Raw genomic sequence first — 15,805 nt, 5'->3', positions numbered from 1 at the left:
CCAAGATACTGGTTTAGCTATGTCTCAGATGTTCTTTTAGGAGAGAACATATATTTTGAGAGGCCAGAATGCTGATCATGATCAGGTAGTTCAGGTCTCTTGTATGTTGAACACCGTGAATTGTCCTGGTGATGCACAATCTTGATAAGAGCATAAGAAGACCCCTGCAGAATCAGGCCAGTACTTAACAGCGGTCCGCCAGATCCCAGGAGACTCCCTACCGATCATGTTGGTGAGCCAGGAGCCCAGTACTGATGCTAGCAAGCAGGGAGCCCTCCAGCACAGGCTTACCACTGAGTGGGGACAGAAAACAATCCTTGCAGGAATCATAGAATTGGGACCCCCCCCCCAGAGTCATCTAGTCCAACCCCTTGCAATGCAAGAATCTCAACTAAAGCACCCACGACAGATGGCCGCCCAACCTCTGCTTAAAAATCTCCAGAGAAGGAAAGCCCACAACTTCCTGAGGGTGTCTGTTCCACTATCAAACAGCTCTTACCGTCAGAAGGTTCTTCCTGATGTTTAGTCAAAAACTCCTTTCTTATAACGTGAATCCATTGGTTTAGGTCCTACCCTGCAGAGCAGGGCAAAACAAGCTTGCTCCATCCTCCATGTGACAACCTTTGAGAAGATGGCTGTCACATCTTCTCTCAGCCTCTGCTTTCCAGGCCAAACATACCCAGCTCCTTCAACGGCTCCTCATAAGGCCAGATCATCTTGATCGCCGTCCCCTGCACATGTTCCAGGCACTCTGCCAGCCAAACTCCCTGACTTGTGCTTTTCCCCACAGGCTTCCTGACAGACGATTTGGTGAGTCAGGAAGACAATGGAAGCCAGAAGAAATACCTTGGGGTCTGTCGTCTGCCAGGACCAGGCCAGCGCCACCGGCGCCTTGACATCATTGTGGTGCCCTACAGTGAGTTTGCCTGTGCCCTGCTCTACTTCACTGGCTCTGCCCACTTCAACCGCTCCATGCGAGCTCTGGCCAAGACCAAGGGCATGAGCCTGTCGGAGCATGCCCTCAGCAGTGGGGTGGTGCGTGGAGCCGGTGGCCTCAAAACAGTGCCTGGTGTGGCCCTGTCTACTCCCACCGAGAGGGATATCTTCGTTCATCTGGGGCTGCCTTACCGGGAGCCCCCCGAGAGGGACTGGTGACAGGAAGAGAGCTATTTGAGGATGCCCTCTTGGTGCTTGCATGTGACTCACTTGGGACCTTCTAGCCTGCAGACATGTATGCTTTCCTTGGCAAATTTTTGCTGGTGCTAAAGACAGGAGGACTTGTGTGATTACGGGGAGCTGGTCCTTCTCTGTGTTATTGGGAGGAAAAGCCCAAGGCCCTGAATGGATTCAGTTTTTAATGGATTGCCATTAGAGAGGCACTAAGGGCAAATTAACCTACCTCACCGGTCAGTTTTAATGAATGAATGAGAAAATTTGTAAAGCGATTTTGCACATTGAAACTCCCATGTAAAGGCGGAGGAAGAGTGGTGGGGGGAATGAATAGATTTTTAAGAATGGATTTTTAAGAATGAATTTTAAACACACCTTTGCAAAGGTAGCATCCTTTTAAGGCTGCTAGCTTCTCTTATTTGGAGAGGCTGCTTTTCTGCTAAGAGAGGGGAGTTTGTGGTTTGTTTGCCAAGAAATAAAGTGTCATGGATTTCCATCTCAGGATTAATCTCTTCTAGCTGACATTATATTCTCCCTCCAACCCTGCTCCTGGCCGTGGAAAATGTTTTAGAATCTTACCCTTCCCCAAATGGTGGCACAGGATTGTTGATTTGCATAATTTATGCTAACTGTAGAGCTTGGTATGGTTTCAGGATTTGGAACTTCTTGTTAGTACTTTCAGGAGGTGAATAAAGGAGAGGGAGCTACTGCAAGCCAGTAGGGAAGGGGCAGAGAACGGCATGAAGTGAAGACACAACAGGAGGGTAGCTTTGGATGGAATAACTTGGAGGTACTTTTCTAGCACTAAGAAGAATCAGGCAGTGAAACAACTTTGGGGTATATGCTTCTCTGAGTACCATGAAGAGGCTGGATCAACATCTCTCAAGAACGTTTCAAATATAGTTTGCAGTTAAATATCAAATTTCTGTGCCAAGGTAAACATAATTCTGTACTAATTTGTTATTTCTTTGTTAAATTTCTATATTGCCCTTCATCCAAGGATTACAGGGTGTTTACAATATAAAAATACCAAAATACACTCACTGAGGTCTATTTACCCAGAAATGCTGCTGAAACACCCGTACACTACTGAGACTCCTCAAAGCGCTACCTGCACTCTTTCAAACATGTCTTCACAGCCTTAAAGGCTTGAAACTTGTTTTTCCCCCCTTTTAAAAAATGAAGCTGCAGTTCTCAGGATGCTTTACCACATTCTGCATCTGTATGGCTTGAATAGGAATTAAACAGCAGAATACACTTTGCCTTAGCTGATGAGTCAGAACTTATTGGAAGTTGCCTAATACCAGATCAGACTATTTCCCCATCTATCACAATAATGTCTACTCTGACTGGCAGTGGGCCCTTCCCAGTTCTTGTGTTTGACTAGGTGACCCTTAGGGAAATACACCTTAGTGAGCTGTAGTTATCCCCTTAGCCCCACAGGCTCCTTTGCGCACCTCCATGTTGTACCTCTGCAGTGTATCACTTAGGGATCAGCACAATAAGGTCCCCTTAGTGCTCTGTTCTTTTGGAAACGAAGGATTGCTGTGATTGCTGAAAGACAATAAAACCTGTTAACATGTTTTAAGTTCTGGTATGAATTAGATCCTTGGTTGGACTAATGATGCAACAGGGATGGCATTCTAAAGCTGGCTTCTTGTTCGCTGTAAGTACCGCCTGGATGCTGTGTGATGTTCCCATAGAGGAATTTGAAATTGCTGATGCAGTGAAGAACTTGAGGGGAAAGGGAGAAGGAATTCAACCTACTTAGCAACTAAATTGAATGGTGGCTTGATCTGGTATGGGGGCGCACACACCTTTCCCCCAATATAATATTATTGAGGAGCCAATAGACGCTTTGTTCTGTCATGGAGATGTAGAACAAGACCTTTTATACAGTAATTGGACTAATTCAGATCAGTGCTGGTCTCCAATAGGATTCTGTTGGCGAGTGATGGAACTGTTAATGGGAAAGTAAAAGTGTTTGAAGTGCTTTCCATGTTGACGTACTGTATTGTTGCTTTAGAAGACAAGCTCAGTAGGATATGTTGGTCACAGTGCGGCTTGGAGGGCAATTCCTGGCCTGCCGAAAGGTAAAGCTAGAGGAACTGCTGGACCGCAATCCTGCTAGCTCTCTTCCCCCCTTGATCTGAGTTCAGAAGGCACAGCGCTTTCCCTGCCCTTTGTCAGTAGCTTTGTGCTGGTGGCAGGGAGCCACAATTCACACCCAGGCACTAACCACAGCTCCAAATCATCAAAGCCTCCTGCTCCTGCAGGGAATGGTCCCCCCCCCTCCTGTGTTGTTTCTTTTACAATGATTGGGGTGGGCACTTGGGCAACCAGGTGGTAAGAATTTCAGGGCAGCAGCATACTTGCAGCTTCCCTAAACTTCAATGGAGCCTCTGCACTGTAGTTTATGAGGGGGTCTCAATTCAACCCTGATGACTGTAATCTTCTTTTATAATGGAATTTTTTTCCCTTCCCAGAGATTTAGCCTGTGGGGAGAGCAGAAGGGAGACTTGGCCCCTGTGAGAAAATTCACAGTGCTAGATCACATGTAGTTGTCAAAGTCATTAGCCACTAGTTGCATTTTCACTGTATCACAGGCCTCCCCTCCCCAGCTCTTCAAGGAGATGCTCCTTATGCTTGCTAGAGTAATGAGACCTGGGGATGTTTTACTGGCAGTGCAGGTTCACATGGGTGTTGCTGTAAGTCAGAAGGACAACCCCACCACCTCCTCCTCCAGGTGTGTCTCTAAAGAGACACCCCACACTCGGACCAGTCCCACAGTTTCAAGTGGACTCTCCTTCCTGAAAGTCTGTACTCTCAAAACACAGTGCTTAAGGTAAAGATGAGGAACCTCTGGACTTCCAGGTGCTGTTGGACTCCAACTCCCATCAGTCCCAGCTAGTATGACCAAGTGGTCAGGGTTGATGGGAGTTGTGGTGCAATTACATTAATAGAATCGTAGAGTTGGACGGAACCACAAGGGTTATCTAGTTCCCTAGTCCCTGCAATGTGGGAATCTTCTGCCCAATATGGGGCTTGAGCTCTTGATCCTGAGATCAATAATAATAATACATTATAATTATAATTATAATTATAAATAATTTATTTATACCCTGCCCTTATGGCTGGGTTTCCCCAGCCACTCTGGGCAGCTCCCAACAGAATATTAAAAACACGATAAAATATCAAACATTTAAAACTTCCCTAAGATCAAGAGTCTCGTGCTCTACCAACTGACTTATCCCAGGTTGCCCATCCCTGTTTTGAGCCCTGCTGGTCAGTGGCGTAGCGTGGGTTGTCAGCACCTGGGGCAAGGCAAGTAATTTGCATCCCCTAACCCATGGATTTGCGCCCCCTAACCTGTGGATTTGCGCCCCCTAACCCTAACCCCCAGATGGTGTGGCCGGCCCCCCCTGCACCCCCCACGCTACGCCACTGCTGCTGGTCAGATCTTCACTTCTGCAATGCAGACAGAAGCCATATGCCCTACACTGAATATTTCAGTCTGTGTTGCTAAAGGTCTGGAGGACAGACACCTACAGAAATGCTGCCTACCTGTAAGGTGACAGGAGGCAAGGGAGGACTGAGCTCTTGTGCCATTAAATATTAGTGTTGTGTAAGTGTTGCTTTCTTTTGGTTTTACAGTATTTGCTTGGTCCTTGGTAAGCTCACCCTGTACCATCAAGAGCTACTAGTTTCCCTTTTTATCCTAGGTTGACACAAGCAATTTTCATGCATCTCCATTCAAGTTGCTTGGCTCCCCAATTCAGATCATGCACATTGTGTGTAATAAGGGGGTCCTCTTGTGGTCAAGACATGTAATGACATGTTCTGCTAACTCCCTTTTTATAGGCAGAATCTCTAGTGCGTGTTTCTGTGATGGTCTCAGAAGGTTCCATTCTTTCGTAACCTGCAGGACTATTTTGGTGGCCAGGAAAGTCCCTGTGCATGAAATACTATGGCTCTCGGGAAGGCACCTTAGGAGCTGTAGGACAAACCAGCTCTCCTCTCAATAAGGAAGCAGAGTTCTGATGTTAGAGAGGGTGATCCACGTTGGGGCAGTTTGGGGTGCATGCTGGAGAACTGCAAGCCATTCCAGTTTCTTTCCCCAGCCAGAGAAAAATTTAGATAATCTCTGAAGCTGCTTTAAGTCTGTGAATTTCCCATGGTTCCCAGTGGGAGGGAAACCATATATACACAACCATATAGGCGAGAAGCTTGCTTCTAACAAGGGGAAGAAAACCGAAGTTCTCAGGTGGCCAGGAACCTATTCTGAATTTTCTGTTCTTCTATGGCGTTGCAGTATACACACCACCTTACTCTGAGGGATCTCTAAAAGCTTCGTCCAACTGCTCTAAAGGAGGGATTCCAAGACATTCCTGACTACCACCTCTTATACTTCTTTTTCCGATAAAGGTTAGGGAAAATATTTTGGAAAATGAAAGGTTATCCCCTAACTTTTCCCAGTAACTTGTCCCATTGTTCATTTCTGTTTTATTATTTGAGTTCCACTAAATACCTACCATTGCACCATAAAACTCTTGCTTTCACCCTTTCTTCTGTCACAGTGAAGCATAGCTGTCATTCCCGCTCCTTGAGAGCAGCTTATAAGTATTTAAAACCACGTTCCAACTTAATCTGCCTTCGTCTACAATAAATATGTTTTATTGTCTTCAACCTCTCCGCATGTCTTGCATCCCACTGCTTTTTTCCTTTAAATTTATTTCAGTGTGTTAATATCCATTCACAACATGACTATCAAAGCTGGGTGCTTTCTCCCTCCATTTGCGGGCACAAGCGCCGTAAAGCAGGCCTGCGCCTCCAGTACAGCGTTGCTTCTAATGCATCTTCCAAACAGCATTTGCCTTTCTGGGAGCAGCATCGCCTGCCTGACTCATGTTCATCTTATGACCTCCTATAGCCCCTAGATTCCTTGCCTGTCGTCATAATTAATTACGCAAAGACCTCTTTCACTGAGATAGAACTTGCCAGTATGGCGACGGCATTTTTAATTGCGTCATTCCAAAGCTCTTATACATTCCACGCTCTTCTTAAAACATGCTTTGGTTCGAAAGTTTATCTCCACACAGCCTTAAATCCACAGCTTAAGTCCTTAAAACGACAGTTCTGACTCGTGAGGGGAGGGGATTCTTGTTTAATCACATAAGGAAAGAAAGGAAAGTTTTTTCCCCCTCCCCAATCAGTCATTTGCCATACCGTGTCTTGGCGTATCTTCTCATGATTTAATCTTGTCTTGTTTTATCAGAGATCTCTTCTGTTAGCAGTCTTTACTCCCCCTCCTTCCTTGAAATATGGCAAAATATCACTTCTGAGATGCGGCTGAACAGCCTGGAATGTTTGCCCAGGTATGGCGCACCGTGCAGCTGAACATGGAAGAAATCCACGTCTCCTGCAATTATATCATCTCACAATTATACATGGTGTTTTGTGTAAATTCAAACACATTACTGACACACACACAGCATAATTGTCAGCCTCCAATGCATAGAAGGAGACCCTTGGATAAAGCAGTTAAAGTTTCACAGGACGATAAATGTGTGGGTTGTAAGTGGCTTTGTGAAACTTCTCCGGGAATAGGGTGTGGAAGAATTTCATGACACATTCTGGTAAGTTTGTTAATTTAGTGGTTGGTAAATGCAGTTTGTTATAAATGAAATGAAAAGCCTAGGAAATAGGATGAAAAGGATGAAAGAGCAGGTGAATTCTACCTCAGAGCTTCAGTAATCATGAATTATGTAGACATTGAAGAGTAAGGAGGTAGAGGACTCTTAACACTTAACCGCTAGGGGTATTTATGAGGTTGCCCATGCAGGTCAACTCTGGGAGAGTGGCAGAGCAGCTAACCAGACCAGAAGGAGGACCAGTCTAAATGCCAGGCTCTCTCTGGACTACTACTTTTCCCAAATGGAAAAATGTGAATTTAATGTTGACTTTGCTCCACTGATTTTTGGCATTAGGAGCAGGTATGAGCCACATAGTTTGCGCCTCTGCTAGCACGTTCAGAAATTTAAGATGGGTATCAGGCTCTCACTAGGTGGCCTCTGATGCTGGGTTATTCTTTTTCTGGGAAGTTCCTACCCCTGCGCATAGACTGTGAGTCTGATGATCCTGAAAATTAAAATTCAGCTAAATGCTGCAGCAGATTAGTTGGAGAAGAAGCCCAAGGAAATGGGAATTGGGGCTTCCTGGGGTGGAGTAACAACACTTACAACTCTAGTCCCAGAGAAAACTGCTGCTGCTTCTGCTCCTCCATATATCCAGCACTGCATATTGCTTTCATCTTAAGTACCTTTGCATTAGCTACGCGCTCCACTTTCAAAAAATACTGCAAGGTGACATTTCCTACCTTTCAATAAATGTTGTTGTCATTGTGTTAGTCCAAAGGATGGGGGAGAAATTTGATTCAGTTTGCATTTAAAGGAGAACTTACCTAATTCACACTTTTTTTTGAAACGTGCAGACTGAAACACAGCTATCCTTTGAAATCTGCCCGTCTCTGAATTTAGCAGTTCAGTTCCCCAGCTGTGTAGCTTGTTCTGTAATGTCTATACTAGGTGTGAGTATAAATACATATTTTAGTAAAAATAACACATTATATTAAGGAAAAATGCTTTGCAAAAAAAAATGTACACAAGGAAACATTGCATACCAAAAGTGTATACTGAGAGAAAGTTGCAGTACAATTCTGATGAATTTTCATGAAAACTTGTTTTTTAAAAAACATGCTAACTGATGTGTAAAGGTGGAGAATCGAATTTAAGATTGCAAAAATGGCAGAGAGAAACCAAAATCAATACCTTTGCCCATCCCCTGCTAGCCCTTTTCTTTAAAAAGGTTGCAACCCAGTTCAATACTCTTGGCAAGTCTACATTAACCTGGTGTGCCACTATGGCTGGGGCTGTTGCAGTCCAAAACATCTGGAGGGCACCAGGTTGGAGAAGGCTGCTGTGCTAAGGGCCTTAGGATTCTGATGAACAGGGCATTGACCATTAATCTCCCACTGAGGCTGCTTAAGGCTGTGGAGCAGGGTCCTCTTTCTGCTGCTCGCCCTCATTCCTGATGCACAGCCAATCTGCTATCTTAGGCAAAGGCTATCCCCGGTGCAGCTCTGAGAAGCCCCCCCTCCACCTCAATGAATAGAACAAGTCTCCAGAGTGACTGTAGGCTCTGTAGGGTAGGGCCCATCACCTGCTATCAGGGACTGGCAGAATGCTGAAGAGTGTGCACAAGGGAAAGTGGGGCTGGAGTCTTGAAAGAGGGGAAGAGCGATTTGTGGTGAACTGTTCTGGACAGGAGGCAAGAGGTGGAGAAAGGGGATGCTTCAGAGCTGGAGCATAGGATGGGTTGGAAGAAGAGGAGGAAAAGGCAGGCCAGGCAAGTGAAGGGCCAGCTGCTTCCCCACCTTCTCCTGCACCACTGTCTCCCAGAACCAGGAGAGGACTAAAAAGGGATGAGCAGAGGAAGTTGCCACATAGGCACAGTCTCTGGCTGCGTGTGTGCAGCTCGTTGGGAAGGTACATAAACTGGTGGAGGGGACTGGTTCTCTGGTGCTGCAACTGCTCCATAGAACGCGGACCTGGGAATAGCTGCCTAGACACTAGACTGGTGTGCGTAGGTAGAAGAGCTGTAGAAGCGACTATAAGGACTCAGCTGCAAATTGAACGTTTTAAGTGTGTTTTAAGTGCAATATACAATGTGACACTAGATGGCAATGGTGAGCCTTATAGAAAATTCAATATTTTTTTTATTAAAAAACTATTTTCAGAACATCTTTTAATATGTGTGTAGATTCCACTTAAGTGTTAAAATTGACAGCAAATACCTCACTCTCCTCCATGTGCATTTCTTTGGCTGGAAAGCAACCTTGACACCTTCTTAGCTTCAGCAAAGTATCTGTGTCATGTTCCACCCTCAAGTAGTGGAAGGTGACCCACTAAGCCAAATGAGGCACTGCCCCACCAACCTCAGCCAGCCCTCACCTGCCTTGCCTTCTTACCTGTAACCAGTCCAAGAGGCAGCAGCAACTGCCAGCTTCCTCCTCCCTAGTTTCAGAATTAGCCTGCACTGCCTGCCATTGGCTCTGGCACCACCTACTGTTGGGCTCCCTGCATTCTGCCCCACCAGACCCAATGGGCGCCAGCCACCACGGCCATCAGACCATTTCCTGGATCATCTCTCCATTTTGAAGCAGCAGTTCCTGGTTCCTGCAGCTCAGGCCGCTCTTCCTGGGCCACCCCCCTGCCATGCAGCTTCCCAGTGGCAGCAGCACAAGCCAGGATCTTCCTGTTTCCAAATGGTGCCGTTCGCCACGAATCCTACGCCGGCGTTTCCCTGCAGCTAAATCTCTCGCCGGAGCCGGACAGCCATCAATAGCACTTGGTTAATTAATTTGATGGGAACAGCAGGGAGCGCCGTTTGCACTTAGTGAAGTTCCCAGAAACTTCCAAGCTCATCTCTGTAATTGGCCTCATAAATTTGAGGAAAGAGAGAGCTCAGCAAAGCACACGGGAAGGAGAAGGAGGGGAGCAGCATGCCGTGGCGGCCTTAGTTAATTTTATTGGAGAAATTCATCTTCCCTTCCCCTGCCGCTCGCTCTCCCTCCTGATTTGCCTAATCATGATAAACTCCCATTCATATGTGCACCTACTGCACAGCCATTCGCCGCCCTAAAATATTGACTCATGAATATTAAGCACCCTCATTAACATGCAAAACCAGCGGGTGCCATCTCTTCTGCCTATCCGAGCACTTGTAATTAAAAAACTGAGCCACGATGTGTGGGACTCTCTGATATAGCCAACCCAGGACAGCTGGGAACCACAAGGCTGGGGCTGCAATGTCCTGCGAGGAACATGCCCAGGAATGCTACAACCCACATTCCTTGGGGACATTCTCAAGGGCTCAGCATCCACTGAGTGAGGTCTAAGTCAGAGGTTTTCAACCTTTTTGAGTTCATGGCTCCCTTAGCCAACTACATTCTTCCTGCGACACCCCTGTGGGGCTCAGGAGCCCAGTTAGGCAGAGCTGGCAGCCTCTCACCCTTTTTCGAACACCCTTCCTTGTGGAGTGTTCCCTCAGCCTTCTCTCCTCTCCCCTCTTCTTGGGTGTCCTCTAGGCAGCTGCAGCTGCCACCCCTGGTTTCTGAGCTGCCTCCCCCATGCCCCAAAGAGAGATGCCTCGTCACATTGCCCCACAGGGGCCTTGGAAGCACCTCATCGCTAGCCCCAGAGGCACCATTCACCTGGGGAGCTTGTAGCCAGGGCTGCTGCACAAACAGCTGCGCAAGCCTTTGGGAGGCAGAGATGCAAGAGGGCATCAGAGGAGGGAGGGAAGGAAAGAGGGGCAGAAGCCAGCGTTGCCCACAGCACCCCAGACCATCATTCAAGGCACCCCAGGGTGCCACAGCACACAGGTTGATAACCACTGGTCTGCTCCTGAGACTGGGAAGTTAAGGGCTGCTTCACACATGGAATTTAAGGTGTACCTATGTACACCTTATGTGCACACTTATGTGCACAAAACACAACTTCAGAGCAACAAAAGAGTTGCCTTCTACCAGGCCAGATTTTTTTGATGGGCAGCAGAGTAACCAAAGGCTCAGGCACAGACCCTTCATATAATTTATCTGATAACATTTACTTTATTTCTTTACCTGAGGCCCTTGTAGCTGGAAATGTCAGGGACTCAACCTACCTGGGACCTTTTGCATGTAAACAGTGCACTCTGCTAATGAGCTATGGGGAGCATCCAAGGCAGTGCTGTGTGAACATCTCATCAGTGCCAGGATTTCTGCTGGAGGAAGGAAGCATTCTTCCCCTTGCTAGTCCATGCGTGCCCCCTGAATCTGCTCTAGGGGTTCCGTCAACTCTCTGGAGCCGATTTAGGGAGGCTGTGAGGCACCTGTAGAGTGAGGAGTTTGCAGAAGCAGAAATCTTGATACTGATGGGAGACATAGCAGTTGAATACTGTACAAGGTCTCTACCCACCTGCTGTAGCTAGTTATATGGCACTGGAGGGGCTCCCATTACTGCTTACTCCACATCCAATGTACTTGCACTGCTCATTTTTTAAGCTGCATTCACACGGTCCATATCGATCCTGTAGTTTCTTGGCAAATATTCCTGTGTGATGTGTTTTTCTTCTCAAACACCTTCAATCCAATTAGAAAACTGGATGTGGAATAAGTAGTAATTTGAACGTACCCAGTAGCCATTGCACTGGCACAGGTGAGCATGCAAACACAGGTGACAGCTTAGTGAACAGGAGTGCTGGGGGGCTGCATGAGTGGGGATCCCAAAAAGGTTTGTGCACCCGGTGAAGACCTCCCTGCCCCCTTTTTCGTGTGCACAGTGCACAACTTTGTGCAAAAGTAGCTTGAAATGCAGTGGGTTAGGGGAATGACCTCACTGTGTTTCAAGCCATTAATGTGAACATACTCTTCATTCAGGTTGCCAGGCATTTATGATTATTTATTTACTGGACTTATTAGTTTCCTTTTTTGCCATGGCAACTCACAGCGACTGTCAGGGAGATGCACACGGCAAAAGATCCAAAGGGGGAGAGGAGCACTTATAGAGAGCCGAAAGAGCTAATTAGCAGCCTCTCTTCTGACAGCGAAGAAGAGGCAGGGAGGGGGGAATGCTCAGCCCGGAACTAGCTATCCTTTGAACAGAGGAGATAAGAGGCGGGGTTTCCGCCGATTAGCCTGCTGGGGAAGGAGGAGTAAAAAAAAAAGCATTCGAGGCATCTAATCAGACTGAGACGGACAAGCTTTGAAGCTCTGGAAACCTTTTTGAACTTTGTAAATAAATCTTAAAGACAGTAACCGGCGGCGAGCCTGGAGTTTTTATCTACGCTGGCTTTGGCAGCACTCACCTCTCACAGCGACTTACAAAAGAACTTATGAAAAGCGAAATATTGCAGTCAGACATTAAAACCAAATATTTAAAATAAAGGAAAGGGTGGAGAAGAGATTAAAGAAAGAAAAACCTTTCTCCAAGATGTATAAACTCCTCCTTGATTGGGAAGTCAAGGAGGAGGTGGTAAAATCAGTTATGGTTTGATGGGCCCAGGACTTCAGTTATAATATCCAAATGGATTCGTGGGAAGGACTCTGGAAGGTAGACATAGAATTCACTGCATGTTATAATCTGAAAAAAATGTTTTGCCGTTGGTACCTGACTCCAGCCAAATTAGCCAAAATGTAAATAAAAAATTGAACGTTTGCTGGAGGTGTAAGAAGTCAGAAGGTACAATGATACATATGTGGTGGAACTGTGTGAAAGTTAGAGAACTATGGGACATTATATATAATGAACTTTTAAAAAATCTTTAAATGTTCATTCCAAAAAAAACCCAGAAGCCTTCCTGTTGGGAATCATATATAATGAAATACCAAAATTTTTTAGAAGAACTTTCATGTATGCAACAACGGCGGCTAGAATTTTGATAGCAAAAAATTGGAAAGGAGAAATGATACCCACCAAATTAGACTGGCAGGTGAAGATGATAGAATATATAGAACTAGCCAAAATGACTGGAAGTTTAAGAGATGATTCAAAACAGAGATTAAATAAAGAATGGAATGTCTTTAAAGAATATTTACAGCTACATTGTAAAAACTTAAACACTTTGACTAGTCTAGACTGAACCTTGCAGGACAATATGGAACATTAATAAATTAAGTGATTTTAAACATTAAGAAGTGATAATACAAAGTGTGAAATCGAAAATGAAGCCTAGAAAACATGGTGGGATGAATGGAAGTCAAAGGAATATGTGATGCTTTTTCTTGTTTGTTTGTTCTTTGTTACTGTATTGCATTGTTTTGTGGTTTGTTTATTGTTTGTTTGTTTTTAAAGTATTATTTCAATAAAGTATTTTTTTAAATGGAATGGGTGGAGAAAAGGAGAAGCAAAGAACAAATAAGAGAAGCTCTAACAGGAAGTAAAATAACTTGGTTTAACTGTATACAACTGGCGCAACAGACAAAGAAGTGGTTAAGGGAAAACAAGAATATACAAAATATAATGTTTTTATAAAAATGGGAGATAAAAAAAGAAAATATAGTTATAAATGGGGAAACCAGTGAAATTTATAAAGAGTTAAGATAATGAAACGAAGGGGCACAACCCAGGCACAGTAAAATACGGCTGCCATGCTAGGCCTACTTACTTGGATGTAAACCTCAATGAACACAGTGGGACTTACTTTCATGTAAATGTGCATGGGATTTCTACCTAAATCAATGTTTACTGCTGTAATTCTATGCGTAATTATTTGCGAATAAACCCCATTGAAGAATTTGCTCCAGAATAAATGTGCATAGGATTGCACTGTAAACGGCTTTAAGGTGGCAACCTTATATCCACTTACCTGGGAGTAAGCCCCACTGAACCCATCTATAGATGTATAAGATTGCACAGACAAATGCTTGGCTTTGGGTGGATTGTGTCCAGCACTGCTAAATAGTGAGTGGGGACTGGTCACTTATTGGGTGAACTGTCCTATCACATGGAGTTTAAAAGGGAAAGAAATTAATTTTTCCTCCAAACTAACACCCCTCCCAAAAACTCCCACACTATTTATTGCTCCCTACATTCTCCCAAGCCTCCAGTTTGAACTGCCGCAGCCATTTCTGTCAATCTCCTATTCTCTGGCCAATCAGCTCTTTCCACTGCTCAGCCAATCCCAAGCCAAAACTCTTGCTATGGCCTGGCCATTGGCCATGCTGACCATTGGCCATGCTGACCATTGGCCAAGAGCATCCAGGAAGGTATCAGGCTTTGGAAGGCTGCTGTAGAATATTCACTAGCTAGTGGTTCGTTTGTTTTTTAGCTGGTTCTTTAAAGCTAGCACTAGGGTGTGCAAGTTTTAAAGAACCAGCTAAAGATGAAGCCATCTTAGCTGGTTCTTTAAAACTTGCACACCCTAGTGCTAGCTTTAAAGAACCAGCTAAGATGGCTTCAAAAAAGGATTGGATAAATTCATAAAAGGATGGACCTAATAAGTGGCCATTAGCCACTATGAGAGCTGAATTAAAGCTTCATCTTCAGAGACAACAGAGCTTCTGATTTCCAGATGCTGAGCAATCAGAAAAAGGGCCATCAGCTTTTATGCTCTGCTTATGAGCTCCCTAGAATGGTCATTGCTGCAGACAGAATACTGGAATAGCTGGACTTAGATCTCCCAAAACAATTCTTACATTCTTAAAAAATAAAGTGGCAAAGGGCAGGATTCTCAAGTAACTGTGTTGGCCTAGGCAACTTTGTGTGCTATCCTGTGCTCTATCCTTCTCTTTGCCAGTGTCTGCCCAGGGGCCATGGAACTGGAAAGGGGTAAAAAATTTTTAAAAAGGTGAAGGTGTGAACAGTCTCGATTGGATGACGGTTTTAAACTCCCTGTTTTTCTTCCAATATTCACCAATACTAGCTCCCCATTCTGTGATGTTTGATAAGAACACAATCACTTTCTTGGTACTGGAAAACAACAACAGAAGGAAATCTCTGGTCCGAAACCCCTACTGCTTTGTGGCTATACTCATTCATGAGAAAGGCCTCAGGAGTAAACCTGAGGAAAAATCTTTTGGGACATCTTCTGGATAATGAAAGCTAAGGAGTAAACCCTAAAAAAATCCAGAGTGGAATCCCTAAGACAGTTGGGTGGTGTACGTCTCCTTCTGTCAACTCCTGCAGCCAAGCTGATGCCAAACACATTTCTCTGCTTTTCATTAGACCACATCAGTGAGGCTGAGAGTGTGAGGCCTCGTCATCTGGGCAGCCTAGGACTCCATACACACTGCCAGGCTTGTGCCCCAGGAAGGTCACTTTGGCGTTGCTAACACAGCAAAAACAACACTGGAGGCAACATTGCAAGTTACTCATCTCTGCAGCTACAACAGGTGCTGTGAATCGCCAGCAGTTTGCCTTCACACCCAGAGGCACACTCCATTGTCTCTCGAGACAGATGGATGCCAGCAGCAACAACAACATACAAAACCAGCCCACCAAATGTACTCCTTCCATGCAGCAATGGGAGTGCAACACCTCTTCTGCTCTTTAGAATGGACACCAACAATGAAACAGGTTCAACCAGGTGTGGCTAAAGCAGGAGAAACTGGTCAGCGGACATTGCCTTTTGGTCTGGTATTTTGTTATCCTCTCAGCCAAGAACAACAGACATAACACATGCTGAGAAGTCCTGATAGCAGTTTATTTAATTGAAAATATTGTTCATCCTGCCTTTCTGTCCCTCAAGACCACCAAGGCACAATATCAAAGCACATCCTCAAACAATTTAACAAAATAAAAGCAAACACAAATATTAAAGGAACCACAAAACAAAAGAGACACATCACTTTGGCAGGAACACCATAACAAGTGCCAGGAAATAATCCAGATCTATTTTCAAGGCTATTTCAGAGATTGCTGATTTATCAAGCATTCACCGTGATTTGCTTGCATAGAGGCTAGATTATACTGAGCAACTGTTCTGCTTTATTTGCAGGGCAGTTATATAACAATGAGCATTTGTCCTGCACTCATCCTGATTTGTTTGTGGGGTGTCTACATGGCAACAGAACCTTTGGATCCACTTTGACTGAGCA

General features: G+C 45.0%; 1 protein-coding gene across 4 annotated transcripts in view; it reads left to right on the top strand.

Annotated features, from left to right (window-relative positions):
- The window catches only part of POLL (DNA polymerase lambda), a 131,669-nt gene that overhangs the window by 8,725 nt on the left and 107,139 nt on the right, over nt 1-15,805 (top strand). For 2 of the 4 annotated variants that reach the window (XM_083737975.1, XM_083737976.1), the window contains one exon: nt 791-2,524. In XM_083737975.1, coding sequence (XP_083594101.1) covers nt 791-1,155 — 365 coding nt within the window. In that variant the 3' untranslated portion in view covers nt 1,156-2,524. Of the gene's footprint in view, nt 1-790; nt 2,525-15,805 lie in introns of those variants that run through there. The other 2 variants (XM_083737978.1, XM_083737977.1) reach the window with 2 other exon arrangements.

This window comes from Podarcis gaigeae, assembly GCF_964106915.1.
Source record: "Podarcis gaigeae genome assembly, chromosome: 5".
Classification (NCBI taxonomy): domain Eukaryota; kingdom Metazoa; phylum Chordata; class Lepidosauria; order Squamata; family Lacertidae; genus Podarcis; species Podarcis gaigeae.
The sequence above is the reverse complement of the archived record's forward strand: the minus strand, read 5'-3'. Positions and strand labels throughout refer to the sequence as shown.